Genomic DNA, 24,158 nt, shown 5'->3' with positions numbered 1-24,158 from the left:
TGGAAATTTATATACCTAAAAATATATATATATGAAATTCTACATCCTCTAATTTATTAAAATATGTATTCCAATTCATATTGCCATTATTATTATTATTGTCACAACATGCCATTTATTTATTAAAATTTTTTTTTATTAAAGCTATTGTTATTATAATTTCTTTATTTGGGAAATATTTCTAGCATATTCAACAACATTTAAAATTGATGGAAAACACATACCTTTTAAATATATTCCATCCATTATTATATACTAAAGTTATGTACATGTAATAATATTTAGCATTCTTTTATGCACATTTTTTTTATGTAAACATTTTAGCTAACTTTTTTATACAGCTATTTTGTTAAAAAAAAAAAAAAAAAATAAATCACCAATATATATATTAACAAATGGAAGATAATTACACAAACACCACTCTTAATGATGATGAAGTTCCTGCTAAATGTATGGAGAAAAGACTAATATATTTAGAAAATAATGATAGTGTTATAATATTTGAATTTTAAGAAATATATAAACTACAAATATGTTGATTTCTGATTATCATATTTATATAATACAATTTAATTCTACATGAACTGTTCATATGACAAGCGAAAAAATGTATACATTACTATTTATTTTTTTTTTTTTCTTAATATAGCTGTTGAAGGATGGATAATTATAATAACAAACATCCATGGTGAGGCAAGAGAAGATTATATTAAAGAAGTTTTTGAAGAATTCGGTCAAATCAGAAATTTACATTTAAATTTAGACAGAAGAACTGGATTTATAAAAGGCTATGCATTTCTCGAATTTGAAAATTTTGTTGACGCAAAAAGAGCTATTGATGGTATGCCTAATAAATATGACATAATTTATTCTTCATAATTATTTCTTTCGCTGTGCTACATTTATATTAAGCATATTTCATAGGTTTACAGTTTACATTTATTTTGGTATATTTATTTTTTTAGAAATGAATGGATCGATGCTACTAAACCAGAAAATACATGTTGACTGGGCATTTGTACAAGACAAAAAAAAAAATGGATAAGAGTTGTTCGAACTATTACTTACATTTTATACATTTCGATAAATACTTGCACATACTTTCATTTGGAAATTAAAACAAATTAAAAAATATATTTCCATTTCCACAATTAAAAATATAAATGCTTACAACCTATATGACAATTTTTTTATACACACGTATTTCATCTTAATAAATTATTTGCTTTTTTTCATTTTAATAAAAAAATTCCTTATTTTTTCGTTTATAATTTTTGACACTATTAAAAATTGTATTTTTTTTAAATAATCAAATAACATAATTTTGGTTTTTCAAATTTAATTTATCTCAAATTGAGCATAACGGTGTTTATTATAAAAATAAAGAAAAATGGATAGCTACCCATAAAATAAATACATATTACAGCAAGTACAATATACGCTTCGTTTATACGCAAATAGGTATATGCATATAGACAATGATATATTTGAAAAATTGTGAATATGCATACATGCTCAAAATAAAATAAACATTATACACACAAAAAAAAAATTAGGATACAGCTTTTTTCTTCAGTAAAGAAGAAATTGCTATAGAAAAAGCTTCAAAGGAAGATAAAGGATGACGAAAATCCAAAGTAAATAAATCCTTTGAATTTTTACCAAAAATAAGAAATATTTCATCTTGATCATTATTAATAATTTCAAATTTTTCTTCTTTTTGTGTTTTAAAATTATTTTTTATTACATCAAAAGGGAATTTTTTTATGATACCTTTTTCTCCCTCTTCATTTTGTATACCACCATTATTCTTTCTACTATTATTATGATTTTCATTGTTTGTTCCTTTGAATGTAATATCTGCATTCCAATCATATTCATCATTGACATTGGGATATGCAATATTACCATTACTATTTTTGCTATTAAATGTTTCACTATATTCCGGAAGTTGATTATTCCTTTCCGTGCTCATATAATCTATTAAATCATTAATAGTTGTATTTGAAAATAATGCTTTTTTTGAGTTACTGATTACACATTTTTTTAAAATTAACTGTAGATTTTTGGCACTTGCCAATCTAACTCGACCATAAAAAGGCAATTCATAAATTTCTTTTTCTTCATTCCATGTTGGACATTTATTTTCATATATAAATTTTACACTTTTATCTTCTTTATATATATTACAAATAAAATGACGAGGTAATTCACTTATTATATTAGATTCAAATCGGATTGTTATAACATTTTTTCTTTCAAAATTTGGAAAAAAATTTGAATATTTTTTGTTTATTCCATTATCATATATTTTAATTTTCATTCCAATAAAATTACATATTAGTATCCCTAAAAATCCTGATATAACAGTATTTTTTTTTGCATGTCTATATATTTTTTTTATTTTTTTATCATATTTATATATATATACTTTATTTTCTCCTTTCTTTTTGAATCCTATTAATATTTTTTTTTTATTATTTTTTAAAATGTAGCAACAAGAATAATAATCATTAAAATCTCTTATCCTTTTTACTACATTTATAGTATATCCTTTTTCTATATTATTATAACAATTGAATTCATGTTTTGCATTTTTTATAAAATTTAAAAAAACATTTTTATCAATTAAATTTTTTTTAAAATAAAAATACCCATTATTTATGTCAATTTCACTCAACCATTTTTTATTATTTTCTACTTTAGGTATTAAGTTTAATGACTCATAAAAAATTGTATTACATGTTTCTATTACATTTTTTTTATCATTTTGTTTTGTTATTTCTTTAACATTGTTTTTAAATTCAATATACTTTTTTCTCAACACATCACTTGCCCCTTCAGTACGTTCACTACCATCTTTGTTTGCACTGTTTAGGATTTTCCAACTACTAGGAATATTACCATCTTCAAATATACTTATAAGCATCCAAAAACTAAAATTTATTATTTCATCATTTTGAAGTTTAAATCCACAATATGTTAATATAATTAAAAGATCATCTTGTATATTCTTTCTTAAAATATTCTTTTTTAAAATATCGAAAAATAATTTTAACTCAAATATGTGTAAAGTATATAAATACTCAATATTAAAATAACCATCACACTCCTTTACAATAGATGTAATAATATATTTTACATATTCTATAACATTATATATTTCTTCATCACTTAACATGTTTGAAATTTCACATTCTCTATCCATATTTAAATATTCTTCTTGATTTATTGACCAACTAGTATCTTTCATTTTACTGTCATCCTTTAATCTTTTAACGGAATCATTAATATTCTCTTCATCCGATTTGTATTCTATTTCTGAATCTAAAACAGAATCGGCATCTTTAATAGAATCACTTTCACAATCTTTATCATAATTTTTACTGCTACCCATGTCAGAAGATGAGGAAAGTTCCTCCTGATCATCATCAGAACAATACGAAGATTCCGATTGTGTTTTCTTTCTTCCTTTTCTCTTTAAATTAGTTATCTTATTTTCCATATTTCCAGATATAATATTATAAAAAAATTCATAATATTTTTCATCACAAAAAAATTTTTTTTCATTATTTTGGTCATGCTCAATGATTTTATTTATTTCTTTTTTTTTCTTATTTTTAACACATTTAATAAAATATAAATAAACCAGATTAATCATTTCAATTAATGTAACAATACTTTTTAAACTCGTTAAGTTTTTATCTGATTTTATATTTATTTCATAAATTTTGAATCTCCATTCTTTTTTCTTAGCTAGCTCATTACATTTTTCTTCCACATCATTATCAAAAAATATATGATCATTGTATCTCTCTTTTTTATTAAAAGATATATCATAATCATTTATATTATTCATTATATTTTTTTTATAATAGTTATCACTTTCCCAATTATTACTTGTGCTACTATAATGGTTGGCATTAAACAAGTCTACTTCGTTACTCTTATTATTATATAGGCTGCTCATATTTGTAAAATCATCAAGCCCATTTTCATCATAATTAACATTGTCATATAAATATGGTTCATCATTTTTTGCAAACGCATTTAATCTAGTCTTATTATTTAAACCACAATTTTTATTGTGCATATATTTTGGTTGTTCATTCTTTATGTAAAATCCAGGATCATTATTCTTTTTGCTTTTACAACAATAGTCGTAAATTTGTTTTTTAATTTTTTCAATAATTCCTACTCTGTTATTTATATAATAATAATTATCATCATAGTATGGTAATGTGTTTATAATTTGTTTTAACATTGGTGAGGAGTTTAAAAGTTTGCTTTTTATTTTTAAAATGACAGATATAGTATATACTTCCATTTCAATAGAATTACGTTCTTCATCGTTTTCTTGTTCCCCCTTAAAATTTAAACTAAACATGTATTTGCTTTCACTTTTGTAACTTGCATCTTTAGTATTACCACTATTATTGGTCCTATTCTGTTCAATATAGTTTTTGCTTACATTGCTTTGTACATTTTTCTGTGCATAATTACAGTTTGGTTGGTTATTTTCTTTCCCATTTTCAGACACTTGATAAATCTCTTTCCAAACAATATCATCAATGTCAAATTTATTTAATATTTTATTTTTAAATTTTTCAATATTTTCATATAAATATTTATAAGCTTCAACATAATTATCTAATATACAATCCTTTTTAATATATTCATTAATAACTAATATAATATACTCACACTTAAAACAGTTACAACATTTATCAGATCCACAATTATTTTTAGATATAACACCACCTTTAGTTATATCCTCACAATATTCTACTACATCTTCGTTAGAATAAAATTCTTTTTTTATTATTTTTTCCAAACGTTTTTGTCTTTCATCCCAATCATTTTCTCTATACTCCATTTTTTTTTTTTACATTCACAAAAAAAAATATTTTTTTTTTTTTTACAAATCCTCTATTCTTATCTATGTATATAGATACATATACTAAGTGTTAAGGGATAATAAACAAAAACATATATACCCTCTATGAAAAATAAAGTTTATATTTTATATTTATCTAGCCTCATCATTTTTACTTTTATCTACCCGAAGTATAAATGGCTTATCATAAAATATACAGAGACATTGGTATGTTTATCAAGTTAAGTAAAATAAAAATCCCATTTGATCTTTAACTAAACAGAATAAAAAAAATATAAAGATAGAATAAAAAATTTTTTTAAATACAAAACTTGTGTAATACAATGTATATAAAAGATAAACAAAAAAAAAAAAAGGCTTATAATATTTTCATAAAAATGAAATCCATTTCTCTATTAATCTTATTACATATGTACACATGCATATTACATTATGTAACTCTAATAACAATGTAGTAAGTTCATTATTTGAAGGAATATATAATAAGATAAATAAGTAAAAATGTAAATTATGTACAAAATTGTCAGCTAAAAGTAAATAACTACATTGATACATATATTTTGTATTTTCCAAAATATTGCCTAATACAAAAAAATATAAATATATGCATACATATTAGTAAACCCTTTTGATGGCTTAATTCCCTTTTAATTTACATAATCAATAAATCTACCAAACTATATATGTATTTCAAAAAAATCGACGTGTATATATAAATAAAAAAAGTAGAATGAAAACCTGTATTACTTTTTTTTTTTTTTTTCAAACCTTATTTTTTTATAATTAAATAAAATTTAATAAAAAAAAAACACATTGCTTTTTAATTTTGAACATTTTTTTATTTTCATTTTTTTTATAATTATAATATATACAATTTTTACTAAACTTTTTATATGCTGCTTCTCCACCATCCCCCAAAAAGGAGAAGAAAACAAATTAAAAAATAAAAAACACAAAAAAAAATAAATAAATCACAGGAATGATCAAATAAACACTAGTATATATTATTCATATATTTATAACAAACACTTATGTATAGGCCCATTTTGTGCAGATATTTTTAAAACTTCCTCGAGCTCCAAAAGTTATATATATTCAAAGTAATGAAGAAAAACAATAACAATGGGTTTAGATAATCAAAATAAAAAGGATGATGACCAAAATGACGAGCCTGCAAATAATCAAAATTCGAAGAGAAAAAATGAAGGATTCTTATTTAGAGGATTAAAAAGATTTAAACAAAAGTTACAAGGAACAGAAGAAGAGGAAGATAATGCTGAAAATGTGACAAACGATAAAAATGATCAGGATAGCCACGATGACGACGATCTAATAATTAAAAACAAAAGAAGCAAAAAAATTATAGATGAAAATGATGATGATGATGATGAAGTGGTAAGTGATAAAAATGAAAATCAACAAAAAAAGAGTACGCTAAAAAAGTCAAATAAAAGGAAAATGGAGGAAGAAGAAGAAGATGAGGAAGAGGAGGAAGAGGAAGAAGAGGAGGAAGAAGAAGAAGAAGATGAAGAGGAAGAAGATGAAGAAGAGGACGAAGATGAAGAAGAAGAAGAAGATGGAGAAGATGATGAGATGAAAGGATTTATTGTTGATAGTGATGAAGAAGAAGATGAAGAAGAGGAAGGAAAAAAAAAAAGAAGAAAAAAAAAAAAAAAAAAAAAATATGATTATTTTGAAAATAAAAGTTTAGATGAAGAAGATCTAGAATTGATTGCAGAAAATACAGGTATCAAAGTTGCAAGAAATGAAAAAGATACAAAACATAGACGATTAAAAAAAATAAAAGATATCGAATCCAATGATGAATATGATGATAATGCTAGTAACCTATACAATGATAGAAGTGATAAAACTTTAAATGATGATTCATTTTATAAAGAAAATAAAAATAATATAAATGAAAATCAAATAGATCAATTAAAACATAAAAGCTATTTTATTGATGATAGTGAAAGTAATTTAAAAAAACAAAAAAATGATTTTAAAAATAATTTATTTAATTACGATGATAATATATTTGATACAGAACAAAATCAACAATCTGATAATGCAGGTGAAGAAATAATAGATGGCTATCAAAATAATTCAGAACATATTGGAAAAGCAGATTCTTATATTCATGAAATGATTAGACAAACATTTGGAGATGTAAATACTGTTCTTGACATAATTAATGTTTCACCAGTTAAAAAAAAAAAAAAATATGAATATGAAAATGAGGAAGATGAAGAAGAAGAAGAAGAGGAAGACGAAGGAAGTGACTTATTCTCAAAAAATCAAATATCTGATGAAAATAATGATATAAAATTTAAGAAAAAAAAAAAAAAAAAAAAAAAAATAAATACACTTCTTGATGATATACATGAAAATTTAAAAAAAGTGGGAATGGATGATGATTCTGATTATGATGTTAAAGATGACGAAATTGATGAGTTAGAAAATGAAGATGGAGTTTTAGAAAAAGTTAGTGAAGATCAAAGTGATGAAATACAAACTGAAACAAGCAGTAGCAGTGAAACAACAAGTGTTGATGATAATTATACTAATGATTTAAGTAGTGAACAAAATGAAAGTGATGAGTTATATGAAAAAGAATATGATAATATTTGTGGAGAAGGTAATGATGAATATGAAGAATATAATTATTATGACGACGAAGATCAGGTTGATGATGATGACGATGACAGTACAAGTATTCATGAAAAAAAAAATAAAAATAAAAAATCATCTATATTAAATGAAAGTAATGCTATTGTAAGCATAAATGATGATGGAAATTTGTTCGATGAAGATATTGGTCAAGAAAAAAGTGATAAAAAAAAAAAGAAAAAAAAAAGTAATAAACAAAAAAAGAAAGGAAAAATAACAAATCTAGATCTTGCATCAAATAAATGGAAAAAAATTGTAGAACCAGATGAAGCACTTAAAGAATTACTAACAAAAAAAGACAACCTAATTAGATATTCTGACATCCCAGAAAGATATTATTTTAATTATGAAAATCGAAAAAAAAAATTAACAAAAAAATTATTATTAATAGAATCTAAATGGATTATAAATAAATTAAAAGAAAAATATCCATACTATTTTACTTTAAAAAATTTTGAAAAAATTATTGAAGAAACATATGATAATGTTTATCAAGATATAAATCCTAGTGATTTTTTGTCTGATCAATTTTTAATAAAAAAATGTATATTAACATTAAAATTATTAATAGAATATAAAAATGAAATACCTTTTATATTTTTTCATAAATCTTTTTTAATATTTCCACCATTTAATTTAAATATTTTATGGGATATATTTGAATTAGATAAAATATGGTATAAACTTTATATCAAAATTAGTAAGCTAAAAAATAAATTGAAATTATTAGCTACCCAAAATAATAAAGTTAATCCAAACATTTTTATACTATTAGATAAATATAATGAAATATATTATGAAGATATTAATATATATTATTATTATTTAAAAAATAATCTTATCAATTTTTGTACAAATATTCAAAATCAAACAGATAATAATAATTTCAATTTCGGGCTCGATGATACTAATGTGTTATGCATAGAAAATGAAAAAGAACAAGATGTTACTAACACTTCTGATAAAGACGACAAATATTTGAAGGATGATTTATTTGGTGAAGATTTAATAGAAGAAAAAAAAGAAAATGATAAATTGAAAAATAAAAATGATCAAAGTAATATACAAAAAATTGATTATATTGAACAAAATATACCTGGATTACAATTTCTTAATTTTGTAAAAAAAAATAAATTCAATATATGGGATAAATATCTTCTTACAACAGATGAATTTTATGAAAATATTTCATATATTTTTGATCTAATAAAAAATGAAAAAATATATTCATTAAATATTGATAATGAATATGATGATACATTTTCATATGACAATCGAGGAAGAAGATACGATAAAAAACGGCATGATTATAAATATAATTTAGATAAAGATGAAAACTATTTTAAATATGATTGTTCTAAAATAAAAAATATAGTAACTAATGTACCTGAAATATATGGAAATAATTTAAATATCGAGTTTCAAATTGATGAATGGTGTAAATCATTTTTTTCAAGAGATGTTGCTAATAAAGATATTTATAAAACTCTTATTTGCTATTATTCAAAATTGTTAGCATCTCATCCTTGTATAAAATATATTTTTCGATTCTATTTTTTGAAATATGCATCTATAACAACAGTTAGTACACCAGAAGGTGAAGCACACATAGACACAAGTAACCCTGACTATTTGTCATATAGATTATTTAGATTCCCTGCACATCTATTACTTAATCATATAGATGAAAAACATTTTATGAACAACCTTCAATCGAATCCAAATGATTCAGGAAGAAAAAATACAACTCGGGAATCAAACTGGGACGTTAAAGTTAAAGAAAATGGCGAAGAAAATATCGACAAAAAAAATGTTGACACAAATAATGGCATAGATAAAAGTGACAACCTTTTAAATAGTCATGATCCATGCTATGTCCACAATTACAATGTTGATTATTTTAATACAAAGTTAGATGAAAGTGAAATAGGTATAGAAACCAAAAAAATAGAATTAGAAAAATATTATAATTTACATAAATATAAACATATTTATTTAGAAATTTTAAAAAATAAAGATAATAAACTTCTTAATCTAATCATTCATCCAATTTTACCAAATGAAGATGTCCCATGGAAAAATGAAAACTTTAATGAAAGAGAACAATTGAAAAAAAAAAAAAAAAAAAAAATATTTATATTTCAAAATAGTAATAATCCATCAAAATATAAAAGAGAATTAGATGTAAAATCATATTTTGATAATGAAAGAAATAAATTAATAAAAGCAGAAAATTTAGATAATGATTGGATTAATAATATACTAAAACAATTATCTTATGCTTATTGTTATAATGATATGGAAAATAATAATGTTTTTGTTTATATTCAAAAAAAAATCCTAAACAATTTTTTATGTATCGAATTATTGCCATTATTTAAAAAAAATTTAGAGAACCTACTACTAGCAAATGCCCAAAATTGGCTCATGGCATATATGCATCAATCTTTTTACTTAACTTTAAATGTTCAACCAATTGACATTTTTAAGGATAAAAAAAAAAAAAAAGATAAAATTAATAAAAAAAAAAGTAATAAAGACATTCTAAATGATTCTTCAGAATATGGATTAGATAACTATTCCTCAGATTACAAAAAAAGTGACGGCTCATACAGAAGTTATACTGATGAAAGTATTTCAAAAAAAAAACATAAAATAAAAAAAAGTAATAAAAAAAAATACTACTCCGACGATTCATATAGTAGTACTAATGATAAAGGAAATAAGAAAAAAGGAAAAATTAAAAATAAAGATGATGAAAATAATAAAAAAAGTTCAAATAAAAATAGTTTAAAAGATAAACCAGATCTATTTGATTCAAGTTATTCATCAGATAATAATTCATATAAAGAAGATAAAAATCTTAATAAAAAAAAAAAAGACAAAATTCATAAAAAAGAACATGATGATATTGAAAAAAAACATTATCTAACTTATGACAATTATTCAGATAAATCCGAAAAAAGTTATATATCTAATAAAATTGATGAAAAAAAAAAAAAAAGAGCTATCATAAATAATATTAAAAAAAATCATAATGTATATGAAGTAGTATCTATAATATGTGAGCCAATTAATTTTGGAATAAGATTACACATTGTAGCATGTGATATATATGGTGATATTATCGAATATATCTATTTAGATAATATATATATAGATATAGTAAAAAAAGAAAAAACTATTATAGAACAAGAACAAATAGCTAACGATATTAATATCTTCTTATCATTTTTAAAAAAAATTAAACCTGATATTATATGTGTTGGAATTAGAGATATACCATCTTATATGATATTTTCATACATTCAAAATATTTTAAATAATAATAAAAATAATTCAGAAAAAACGGATGAAAAAAATCAATTTACTTCCTCTATTCCTTATAATACTTCCTTATTGGCTAATACAAAATATGTTGTAATTGCTGAAAATTTATATATACCATTTATTATTACAAATAATTTAAAATATAGCACAGACTTAACAACAAAATATTCTAGAGAAGCTCTTCTATGTTTATCCTTATGTAGATACGTTCAAAATCCATTAGATGCAGTTTTATCCTTATTTGAAGAAGAAAACAAAAATATGTTTAACATCTGTCTTCATGATTTACAAAAGTACATCTGTGGATACAAATTAGAACACGTTTTTTATAGAATCATTTTAGATATTGTAAATAAAACAGGATGTGATATTAATTTTGTAAAAAAAAAAAAACAACATTTTGGTAATACACTAAGTTATATATCAGGTTTAGGATTACGAAAAAAGGAAGAACTAATGAAATTGTTACATAATAAAAATTTAAATACAAGAGAAGATTTACTAACATTATCTTCAAATAAAAATTTAATTGGAAATTGTGTTTATCTAAATTGTGCATCTTTTATCCGTATTATCGGAAGTGGCAACGAATATGTAGAAGCATTAGATAATACTCGTATACACCCACTTAACTATCATGATGTTATTCTTGATTTATTTGTAAATAGTGTTGAAAATAAAAAAAATAACTTTTTAAAAGATACAAACTTATATGATATCGTGAACTATATTATAGACAAAAAAAAAATCATAAATAATATTGAAATTAAAGAATATTCAAAGAAATATTATTTCGAAAAAAAAAATCAAATAAATAGTAACAATACAAATATATTTATTTATCCATACTTAAAATTTATAAAAAATGAATTACTACACCCATATAAAGATTATAGATGTCAATATGAAAAAAAAAGAGAAGAAGAATTGTTCTACTTAATAATTAATGAAAAAAAAGAAAATCTAATGGTAGGATCAGAAGTTGTATGTAAAATGAATTTTATCAATAAACATAATGGAATAATTAACGTAACAATATTGCCATATAATATAAAAGGTTACATTAGTGATTCTCGTGATTTTTTAAAACAATTAAAAAATTATTATGTAGATAAAATGAATTATATAAATTCAAATACAGAAAGTTTAAGTGATAAAAATTATAATAATAAATATAATCGTGTAAAATTAAAAGATGATGAATTTATTAATCAGTCAATCATTGGTGAAATAATTAAAGGAAGAATAGCATCAGTTAAATATAATTTATATAATACCTTTGAAACTAATTTTCAAATTGTTGTAACAGATGAAAATAAAAAAAAAATAAAAAAACAACAATTTCTAACTAATCTAGTAGAACCCATTCACTCTGATATCTTATCACCATTAACAGAATTTGATCTAGATTATAATAGTAATAATCATTTTATTGAAAATCATTTTAAAAAATTAAATGACAATGAAGATATAGACGATTTTGATGAAGATGAAGGAGATGAACAAATGGATGGAGGATATAAAATGAGAATTAAAAATAAAAATAAATATTATCAAAATAAAAAATATTCAACAAATCCTATTTTTAAAATATGGACATACCATGAAGTTCATACTTACTTAAAACAACCAACTATTTCAATCGGTGAATCTATTATTTATCCATCAAATGAAATAAATAAATTATATGTAATAATTAAAACATGTGATCAACCATTTATTATAGCTAAGTTTACTATATATGAAAAAAATATACATCCAAATAATATAAACATAAATAAAGCATCACAACAGATACAACAAATATTCATCATTAATAATGAACAATATAAATCAATGGAAAATATTGTTTCATTATTTTGTAATAATTTAAAAAAAAATCTCTTAGAATTATATAATCATCCAAAATGTAAAAGAAAAAAAACTATGGAACAAATACGAAAAGAATTGTCTCAAGAAAGTTTTCAAAAACCAGATAATATTGTATGGGCTTTAATACCTCCAATATATTTAACTAATAAAAAAGAACAAGACAATAACAATGATGATAAGAATATGCAAGACATTAATCCTTTGCGTTTTACATTAATGGTTATACCACCACATCATCATCAAAAAAATTATTCAACATATAATAAACATCAAGACAAACAAGCAGATCTTATTTTTCTTCAAGACTCTATATATGTAAATCATAAATCATTTAAATTATGGACAAAAGTTGAAAGAAGTTTTAAAGATCTTATTATTTGGTGGAAAGAAAAAGGATATTGGAATCGACAACATGAACGACAAGAATATATAAATGAAAAACGGATTAAAATGGAGGAGTATAAAAAAATCAGATCTGCCCAAAACTAAAACATACCACCATGCTTTACACTAATGCATATTGCTTACTAATAATGTATAAGCAAATAAATTGCCAAACTAAAATTAGCCAATAATATAAAACTATATTACTCATTTTTTTATTTTATAAACTACAAGTATAAATATTATTCTACATATATATGTCCATACATTAAAGTATGACAATACACAAATTATTTTCACATATTTTTATTCATTGATTTTTTATTTCCGTATTATATTTCATTATAAAAATTATGTCTTGTGTAAATAATTTATTTTAAAAAAAAAAAAAATAGAATGAAAATTTTCCTTATTTTTGTACTACTGCCATTTTTTAACTTCTTAAAACGTTTATCATATTAAAAAATGTGCATAAAAATGTTTATAATATAAAATTATGAAATCCCATTTTTAGCACGAGTAATACATATGTGTTTATAAAAATAAAACCATTTTTAATACACATAATGTGCTTATAAAAATAAAACCATTTTTAATACACATTATTATGTAAATAATTCTCAAGTGCATGGAAAACAAATGAGGATAATCTATATATAGAGAGAAGCACATTTTGTGTGCAATTTAATTTGCGATTATACTAGGACTTGTATTAAAGAATGCCTTTTTTTTTTTTTGAAAATTTCATAAGTACATAAAATATATAAAAAAAATAGTATTCCTAATTATGATATCCTATTTTATTTTGCATTTCTCATTCGTGAATATTAATTAAAAATATTTAAAAAAATAATTGTAGCTCATAATGTTAATATAATATATATGCAAAAGTATTTCTAATTAATTGAAAACCACTAAACATTTTTCAATATACCTTTATTTTCCATGAATGTTTGTAAAATAATAAAAAAATAATAATATACTATTTCATGATAGTTAAAGAATGAATAATATATTATATATTACATTTCTTTTATTTACTTTATGTGCATGCACAGTGTAATTGCTTTCGTGTGATCGTAAAAGGCATATATATAATTAGTTATATGCATTATATATTTTTCAATGCTCAATATTATGCCGTTTCAATTATTTATAAAAATGAAGCCATTAACCTAAGCATATTAAAGACTATACTATACTTTAAATAATATTACCGGATGAGCTTTTTTTTTTTTTTTTATTTTTTTTTTAGTGATGCCTTAGGAGGACCTATTATTAGCATACTTTTTTATTCTTTTGTTTTTTGTTAATTTTGTGAAAACATATAAAAATATATTAAAAATATATTAAATAATATTAAAAAATATGTTTAAAAAAATATAAAAAATATGTTTAAAAAAATATAAAAAATATGTTTAAAAAATATAAAAAATATGTTTAAAAAAATAAAGCAATAAGCAATCATAATATATAACTAGAATATATAATATAGTAGAATAATGTATAAAAAAAGTATAATATGTAACATATAAATATATAAAAAATATTTTTTTTACTTTCATTGTTTTTTTTGGAAAATTATCCATAAAAGATTTTACTCATAATCCATATTAATTATTGCACCCCTTTTCTAACCATATAATACAGTTTATTTTATTTATATAATACCTAATTATTTTATATTTTTTTTTTTCTCTTAGTTTATTTATTTTACATTGTTTAGAAATTAAAAATAATAATTCCTATATTTTTTATAGAACTATTATTGTTTTTAGTATTTGTTCTATTACGTACGATTAAATTTTTTTTTTTTTTTTTCTTAATTAGATTTTATATAGATATATATATATTTTTTTTTTCTCCTAATCATAAATAAATTTACACGGACAGAACCAATAAATGAAAATATATAATATATTCCTCATATTTATTATAATATGTACAAATCAACAATATATGGGACGCGTTAAAACTGCAATTGTAGGCCATAGAGGCTCAGGAACCAGCACTGCTGGTGGGACCTCTATATATCCTGAGAATTCACTTTATTCATTCAAATATGCTAGGGATAGCGGAATAGATGGTGTTGAATTAGATGTTTGGCTTACTAAGGATAATAAAGTAATTATTATTCATGGAACTGATGATGGACGTGTATATGATACACTTTCATGTAGTGATAATGATGAAAATATGCATATTGAAGATATGACAGCTGATGAAATACAAGCATGCCATTTTAAAGAAACTTGGTTAGTAGCAAAGGATAATTTATTTGAACAAAAAGTTGAAACTAATAATAAAGATCAAATTAAATTTTTTAATCTAGAAGAAAATATTAAATCACAAAAAAGAAAAAAATATCATCAATCTCGTCGGGTTCATAAAAATATGCAAGAAATTGATCAAATTGAACATTTATTTAAAGAAGATTTTTTAAAAAATTATACAAACGATAAAGAAGAAAATAACTTGGCTAGTATATTTCAAAATGTTAAGAGTACCCATTATAATACAGAAAAAATACATGACAATATGACAGAAGAAGAATTTATTTCAAATATAACTTGCAATTATTGTAAAGATTTATATATTCAACATATTCAAGAAAAAAATTATGATCTAAGAACAAAAATATTATTTTTTAAATTTTTATCGAAATTTTATTATCCTCCATTATTGATTGATGTTTTAAATCTATATAAAAAAGATCTATCTTATGATATCGAATTAAAAGGAACAAAAGAAAAATTAGGTGAATATGTACTAGATATATTAGAAAATTATAAAGATTATAAAATAAAAATTAGTTCCTTTAGTTGGATATTACAAGGTGATGAATCCGAATTTAATGATACATATAATAATTTTAGAGATTATCCAAAATTTAATAAACCACCAATAGATCAAATAGGACCTGTATCAAATAACCGATTAAATATACCAATAGCTTTATTATTTTCCGATGATGAACCATTGCCAAATGTTACTGATATTTTACGAACTTTAGATTATTATAATGCTAAATGGGCTCATTTTTCATTTAGATTAAAAAAACAATCACTTTTTATAAAATGCGATGATAAACCAGTTGATATAATTACAGAAGAATTTATAAAATTGTTACATAAAAATGGAAAAAAAGTTATGATATATTGGGGATCTGAAGATCAAGATGATTATAATGATATGCTATACTACATTAATATGAAAGTTGATTCTATTTGTCCTAACAGAATTGATATTGCAAAAGCTGCATTAAAAAATGCGTAGGCTTATAGTTTCTCTGATCATTCAATAAATAGTGCTCTTCAAAAATTCACAATTTAATTTGTTAAGAAAAATAAAATGTATGACTTATAAAATAGTTCAATCCTATACATTAATTACATACTACATTATTTACATCGGCAGGTATATCTGAATAAATTATAAATGGATAGTACATAACAATTGGTCCTATAAGAGAAATAATTCAACAAACACTATTATTTCATAAATCTCCATATACGATCTATGTATTTAACTAATACTTAGTGTCTTATTCAGCTCCATTTTTTATAATTTGTTTGTATTTAATTTTTTAATGTGATTACATTCGATTTTTTAATTTGTTTGTATTCGATGATTTATTATTATTTTTTTTTATGACACAATATGAAGAGGAAACTATGTTATGCATGATCCATCTTTTTTTTTTTTTCGTTTTATATAATGTTTCTCATAATATTATGAACTGTTCATAATTTATGAGGGAAACAACTCCTAACATTGGCAAAGCATTATTATTAAGAATATATTATCATGCCTAACAGGCAAAATATATCATTTCATTCACCTTTAAAAGGTTTGTATAATTAATTAATAAATAAAGGCCCAACTAAAAATATGTCACTTCCTTTAGTTTAAAAAATATTTTTAAATATTTATCCATTCTTTTTTTTATTATGAACAAAAAATAATATTTGCCTGCACACATAATTATATACTCATATAATAATCATTTTCCTTAACCTTATATTTTTAGCTTCGATTTTTGTAAATAATACTAGCTCTACAATTGTACAACAAATATTTTAATAAAATATTATTTTTAAGTGTATAAAAAAATTAAAAAAAAAAATATATATACTTGCAGAATGAATAATGAAAAATTAAACAATTTATAATCGGCTAATTCGCTTTGAAAACTTATCAAATATGTAGCTAACTTGACATGTGTTGGGTATTTCATTTTAAAAAATGTAATAAAATATATACCAAACTAAATGGCGTATGAACATAGCATAATTCATTTTGTATATCCAAAAAAATTGAACTTTATTTTATATAAATGAGATTAAATCATTTGTATTACATATTTTTTATATTAAAAACAACATGTTTATGTGTTAATTTGGGACCAAGCAAAAACAATGATGCTCTATTTTTAAGCCCCATCCATAATGCTATAGTAAATATAAATACTTTAGAAAATTTGAAGACAAAAAGAAAAAAAATAGTCACCCTATTTAACAACACAAAAAGGGTAAATACAAAAGGGAAGCAATATAATTACAGAACATATGCAAATGATGAAAAAGAGGGTAATAACCAAAATGATGACAGTATTTTAAAAAAAAAACATTCGGAAAAAGAAATTGAACAAAGTCTAATTCCTTTAAACATGGATTGGGTAAAAGTTATGAGTCTTATATCATCAAGCAGTGATGTAAACACAACTACCCTCGCTTTTAATGCAGCATTATCAGCAGTAGAAAAAAAAGGATGTTTGACTTCAATTATCGAATTATTTGAAATAATGAAAAAGAAAAATATAAAACCAGATCTAATATCCTATAAACTTATTTTAACATTATGTGATAAATATCATTTAGCAGAATATGCAGAAATATTATTTGATGAAATGACTGAATCAGATAATATTAGACCAAATTATGAAATTTATTCAATTATGATAAGTTGTTTTTCAAAGGTTGGCGATGGACATAAAGCAATTGAATTTTTAGAAAAATTAAGAAATGATCCATTTGTTGAAAATTTAAAAGAATTAAATTCCCGGCACGATAAAGAAAAATCAAATAGATGGGAAGACACATTTGCACAAGTTAATCCAAAAAATGGAGAAGATACCCCTAATTATTATAATGCTCAATTTAAAGAATTAACTGAAAAAATTAAAAATGTTGAAAATAATAATAATAAAATACAATATAGTGAATATGCTAATGTTATTTTTGCCTGTAATATATCAAATTTACATGAACAGGGAATAAAATATTTTGAAGAATTATTAAATAGTACAAAATATATACCTTCTACTTTTATTTTTGAAAACATATTTGATCTATTAGGAAAAAATGGAAATTATGAAAAAGCATTAGATTATTATAATAAAATAAAAGATGATCCAAATTTTAAAAAATATTTAAATGTAAATATTTTAAATAATATTTTAAAATCATTAAGCTTAAGTAATAAAATTAATATTATTGAAAATATATGGAATAATGAATATGATGAATTATTATTAACACATAATTCAGTTTCTTATCAAATTATGCTAAATGTCTATAATAATATTGATGATTATGAAAAAGCCTTTAAATTATTTAAAGAAATGCAAATGAAAAAAATGTTAAATAAAAAAAATATATTACCATTTGTATATACACTTAATTCTTTTAAAAATTGTGGTATTTATAGTTATTCTATATATGTATTAAGAATAGCCAAACTAATAGGAGTTGTTGGAAAAGATCTATTATTCTTATATAACAATGCTATGGTTGCTTGTGTAAATGCAAAAAAATATGACGTTATTATTTCACTCTATACTGAATTAATTGCTTTACAAGAAAAAGATCCATCACTTACCATAAATATCAATACCCTTAGTTTTGTTCTTTTAGCTTTTAAAGAATTAAAAATGAAGGAAGACTTTTCAAATTTAAAAAATTTAATTTTACAAAAAAATTATAAATTAACCCCACTTTGTTCAAAGGTTATTAATGAGGCAGAAGACCAGTAAAGCACGACATTAAAAAGAATTCTTATTTTGTCTTAATTATTTTTTTTTTGTAGAATATCATTTAAAATGCAAATCGCTCTCTTACAAAATATTGCAATTATTCTGTTCTAAATATTATATTAAATTGCCATTCGGCAATAATTTTGCCTATTATTGATCAGATAAGTTATGAAATAATACGAAATGGGAATTCCCCATATATATACATATCAAGAGATAAGAATATATGCTATTTTTTAATGTCACACATATATGCATTGTCTATTCATTTGTTTTGTGTATTCATGAAATATGTACAACCATTTATTTTTATATGTACTAGCGCTAGCTGGCTAGCTAAAAAAAAATGCACACACAGGTGTATACCATATTTTCGTGGATAATAAAAATTTTCTCTTTTTTATAATGTTTTTTATATTTTTAAAAACGATTTTTTCTGTTTTTAAGTTTTGCATCATGAAATTCGGATTTTAAAAAGTTTAAATCCATTTTTAAATCATTTATTTCTTTTAGTAATAACGAATTTTCATTCATCATTTTAATTTTTTCTATTCTATAAGCTTCCGTTTCCTTTTCCAATTTATCTTTTAATACTTGTATCATATTTTCTAAATATTCCTTTTGTCTAATATACTCTGAAAAAACATTTTTCGTATCATAATTATGAACATCGTTAATTTTGTGAAATTTATTGTAAAGATTTAAAAAGGATGAATTAAATATTTTTTTATCATGTAAATGTAAGTAGCATTCTTTGATATGGTCTTGTAAATTTTTTAAAATTTTTTCATAATTCCCAATTTTTTTATTATAATTTAATACGTCATCATGTAATGATTTTATTTTCATTTTATGTTCATTTATTTCTATTTGTAAATTAATAGTTTTTTTATGATTATTTTCAAAACATTTTGACATTTCATCGATCTTATCTCTCATCACTTTTATTTCTGAATCTTTTGGTGATAACGTTGATTCCAAGTCTTTTATTTTTTGAAATAAAACTATTTTCAATTTTTCAAATTCTTTATTTTTTTTCTTTAAATTATCAATCTCTTTGTTTTTACCATCGATTTCTGTATCTTTCAATTTTATGTTATCGTTCAGGTTCTTTATATCAAGCTTTAGGCTTTCAATGTTCTAAGTAGAAAAATTGTCAAAATATGCACAAACACATGTTTATTATGTTTCAATATAGTATGCATATGTAGCCATACATATGTAAGTTGTTCTTTGGCTGTAGTAGTCCTATCCTGTCAGTTTAATTGACACACCATATAAATGAAAAGAATGAAAATGACATAAAATACATGCACAGTTCATAATAAATATTTACCTCTTCCATTCGCTTTATCATTATACATTTTTTTACAAAATTATCCTTTTCAAGATTGATACCCTCATTAAGTTCACCTTCTATATATTCATGTAACTTAAATTTTCCTAATAAATCAAACTTATCTTTTTTTAGATTATCAATTTCTTCTTCATATTTTTTAGTTAATAAAAGAATTTCTTCATCTACATCATCTTCTATTTCTTTGATATATTGATCTTTTTCTTTTTTCATTTGCTCATATTTTTCTTCACTTTTTTTTAGACAATCGTCTTTTTTTTGTATTTCATCATTTTTTTCTTGCATTAGTAAATCCATTTTTATTTCATGTTCTTTTTTTAATTCTAAAAATTCTAAAGTTGTATTTTTTTTATATAAATCAAATTCTTCTTCAATTTTTAAAAACTTTTCTTCACATATTTTATTAGTTAAATAAAATTGTGAATTTAGTTGGTTTACAAAATATATATGTTTTTCCTCTAATTCGAATAATGATTCTTTACACTTATTTTCCATTTTCTCTTTTTCTTTAATTATATTTTTATTTATTTTCATTAAGTTTTTTAATTCTAAATCTTTTTCTTTTTTTAATTTCTTTATCATATTTTTATAAATAGATTCTTTATTTTTCATTTCAAGTTCCATTTGATTTTTTAAGTTTGTTATCTTTTTTTCTAGATCTAATAATTCATTATTTTTTTTTTCTACATAACAAAAGTCTATCAAAATATCATTACTCTCTTTTTCAACATCATCTAATATATATTTACTTTTATTATTCAGGTCATATATTGCAAAACTGTAATTTATTTCTCTATTTCCCTCTAAAGTATCATCACTATTTATATCTTGAGATTCTTCATTTTTGTCTTCCCCATTATTATTTAACATTTTATCATTATCTTCTATAATAATAATTTTGGTATGATTATAATTTGTATCTTTATCTTTTGCTAAATCGGATATGCTCATTTTTTCTGACCGTCCTTCTAACTTATCATTATCTTCCATACTTTTTTCACTCTTACTAAAATTTGTACATATATTTCCATCATTTTCATTATCATTTTCGTTTTGGTTTTCTTCATCTACTTTTTTTTCGTCACATCTTTTGATATCTTGTCCATTTATTTGTTTAACCTTTTCAGAAGCTGTATTACTAATTGAAGCTAAATTTCGAGGAAACAATATACATTTTTTTATTTTTTCGATTGAAAAAATATATACTTCCCCAGTTTTTGAACAACTAAATAATAGTTCTTTATTATAATCTAATTTTAAATTTACACAATTAGAAATATGACATGGAATTTCTAAATAAATGCCACATAATGGTAAAGCATAAAATCGTATTCGTGAAAAAAATCCATTATAATATGAACAAATTAAAAAAATATTTTTATATAATAATATTTTATTAATTTCAAATTCAGATTCTAAAACACATTCTATTTTTGAATCACATAATTGTTTAATAGTCTTATCATTACAAGATAAATAAATAGATCTAACATTACTTGTATTTAAATTTTTATTATTTTTATATTCACTATCATATTTTATTTTTTCACCATCATTGTAATTATCTACTCGATTATTTAAATCACTTACATTTTCTGAACTGTCTATAGTTTCTAAATCTATACTAATAAATTGTTTATCTTTATGCATTATTTCTATATTTTTATTTCCATTATTATATAAAGAATACTCAAATAGATATCCATCTTTTCCGATTGAAAATATTGTAAAATCATTGTAACTCCAAATTATGTCTGTAATATAATTAACATGTGATTTAAAAACAAATAAAATATCATATGTATAAGTTTTATAAATATAAATTGTAGAAATTTTTGAAACAGCCATTAAGTTTCCACCATTTGAAAATCTACAACATGAGCAATTCTTTAAAAACCATTCTTTTTTTATTTTTAATTTATTATATAATATATGAAATAATCTTAATCTATCTGTAAAAGAAACTAACAATAAATGACCTGAACAATGAATAGACAATTTTAATGGCTCATTATTAAATGAATTTGAAATTACTAATTTCTTTTTTTTATAATTTATTATTTTTATTGTATTATCATTATAGCATAAAATTATTAATGGGCATTTAATACATACATCAAAATCATTTATTTTTGCTAAGCTTATATTGTTCAATACTGTCTCGATATTTCTTCCTTCATCTTTTGTATTATATTCTACTAAACCATCCAAATTTTCTTTATTTTCCTTTATCATTCCCGAATTCACTGTCTCACTTTGTCCATTTTCAACATTTTCCATCGTATTTTTGTTTGCTTCTCCATCTTTTATTACATCTTTTGAAGTGCCTCCTAAATGGTGACCCCCTTTCCCGTCAAAACTTGAAGAACATATTTTCTCTCTTTGAATGTCTAACCTTTTTATATGCCCATCTTGCCCAATAAAATAAATAAATCTTTCACAAGATGATAGCAAAGAATATTCATTAAATAAATTATTATAATTAAAATGGATGTAATATTTTAATTGATAACTTAATCCATCATTATCAACTTTGAAATTTGATTCTTCATAAATATATATATAATTATTATCATATAAAATAAAACCATTTGATAAACATGCCACTTTTAATATTTGATTATTTCCTATATGATCCTTATATATTTTTAATAATTTTTTTTTTATATTATAAAAAATTAAATAATTATCTTTATTTATTAGTAGTAAAATACCATCATTTATCCAGGAACAATATATATAGGTATTACTAACTTTTTCAAGTTTTTTATTTTTTATTTTTATTTCTGTTAGATCCTCATTTGTATAATGATATAGGAATATATTTTTTTCTAATTTATGGCTAGCTTTATTTATATTATTATCATTATGTATAACTTCTCCAGAACCCATACATCTGTCTATTCCCACATCTGGTAATTCCTTCCCATCATCTAATAACTGATTTTCATTTATCTCATTATTTAAATCATTTTTTACAAAAGTTGATATTAATCCTATATAAGAAGAATTTTTATTATTCAAAAAAATTTCACAATTTTCATTAAATTCATAAAAAGGAAAAATTTTACTAAAAATTAATTTTCCCGCAAACCAATCATAACATAAAAATAAACTTTTTGTAAATCCATTAGTTACACAATATAAATATTTATTTTTTGAAGAAAAACATATATTCATAATTTTACTTTCATTATCAGATATATTTAATGTTAATTTTTTTATAAATTTATAGCTATTTGTAAATATACATATAAATGGCTTATTAATAGACATTTCACCTAAAGCTAATAATTTCTTATCATTACTTACACCTAAACATATTATACTATAACAATTTTCATCACTCAAAATAAATTTTTGACTTTTATCTATAATATTATGAACTACTCCATTTGTGCCTATACTATAAAAAATTGAATTATTATCTAGTAAAAAAAATGGATTCCGTACATTCAAATTTATTCCATAGGCATATATTGCTTTTGCCAAATATATTTCCTCTTTTTTTTTTTCTATATACATTGTAATAAAAATGGAAGAAGCAGGGAACTAAAGTTCTACTAATTAGTAAGCAGTTTAAACTTACAAAGATTGCAATTTACAAATATTAT

General features: G+C 21.8%; 6 protein-coding genes across 6 annotated transcripts; 4 read left to right on the top strand and 2 right to left on the bottom strand.

Moving 5' to 3' along the window:
• Positions 1-395: 395 nt before the first annotated feature.
• Positions 396-1,045, top strand: PVVCY_1004160 (RNA-binding protein 8A, putative; the record flags this gene model as incomplete). Its single annotated transcript, XM_037634485.1, has 3 exons — positions 396-450; positions 650-841; positions 966-1,045. The coding sequence occupies 3 exons, from the start codon at positions 396-398 to the stop codon at positions 1,043-1,045; spliced, it is 327 nt and encodes a 108-aa protein (XP_037490578.1).
• A 507-nt stretch (positions 1,046-1,552) lies between these two features.
• Positions 1,553-4,876, bottom strand: PVVCY_1004150 (conserved Plasmodium protein, unknown function; the record flags this gene model as incomplete). The annotated part of the gene is made up of 1 exon (XM_008625862.2): positions 1,553-4,876. One exon carries the CDS (start codon positions 4,874-4,876, stop codon positions 1,553-1,555), a length of 3,324 nt encoding a protein of 1,107 aa, XP_008624084.2.
• A 1,143-nt stretch (positions 4,877-6,019) lies between these two features.
• On the top strand, positions 6,020-13,258 carry PVVCY_1004140 (conserved Plasmodium protein, unknown function; the record flags this gene model as incomplete). Its single annotated transcript, XM_008625859.2, has 1 exon — positions 6,020-13,258. One exon carries the CDS (start codon positions 6,020-6,022, stop codon positions 13,256-13,258), a length of 7,239 nt encoding a protein of 2,412 aa, XP_008624081.2.
• Positions 13,259-15,547: 2,289 nt separating this feature from the next.
• Positions 15,548-16,429, top strand: PVVCY_1004130 (glycerophosphodiester phosphodiesterase, putative; the record flags this gene model as incomplete). Its single annotated transcript, XM_008625858.2, has 1 exon — positions 15,548-16,429. The coding sequence occupies one exon, from the start codon at positions 15,548-15,550 to the stop codon at positions 16,427-16,429; it is 882 nt and encodes a 293-aa protein (XP_008624080.2).
• Positions 16,430-17,489: 1,060 nt separating this feature from the next.
• Positions 17,490-19,187, top strand: PVVCY_1004120 (pentatricopeptide repeat domain-containing protein, putative; the record flags this gene model as incomplete). Its single annotated transcript, XM_008625857.2, has 1 exon — positions 17,490-19,187. One exon carries the CDS (start codon positions 17,490-17,492, stop codon positions 19,185-19,187), a length of 1,698 nt encoding a protein of 565 aa, XP_008624079.2.
• A 420-nt stretch (positions 19,188-19,607) lies between these two features.
• On the bottom strand, positions 19,608-24,069 carry PVVCY_1004110 (WD repeat-containing protein 65, putative; the record flags this gene model as incomplete). The annotated part of the gene is made up of 2 exons (XM_008625856.2): positions 19,608-20,327; positions 20,524-24,069. 2 exons carry the CDS (start codon positions 24,067-24,069, stop codon positions 19,608-19,610), a joined length of 4,266 nt encoding a protein of 1,421 aa, XP_008624078.2.
• Positions 24,070-24,158: the final 89 nt, after the last annotated feature.

This window comes from Plasmodium vinckei (genome assembly GCF_900681995.1).
Source record: "Plasmodium vinckei vinckei genome assembly, chromosome: PVVCY_10".
Classification (NCBI taxonomy): domain Eukaryota; phylum Apicomplexa; class Aconoidasida; order Haemosporida; family Plasmodiidae; genus Plasmodium; species Plasmodium vinckei.
This window is presented reverse-complemented; position numbering and strand designations above follow the sequence as displayed.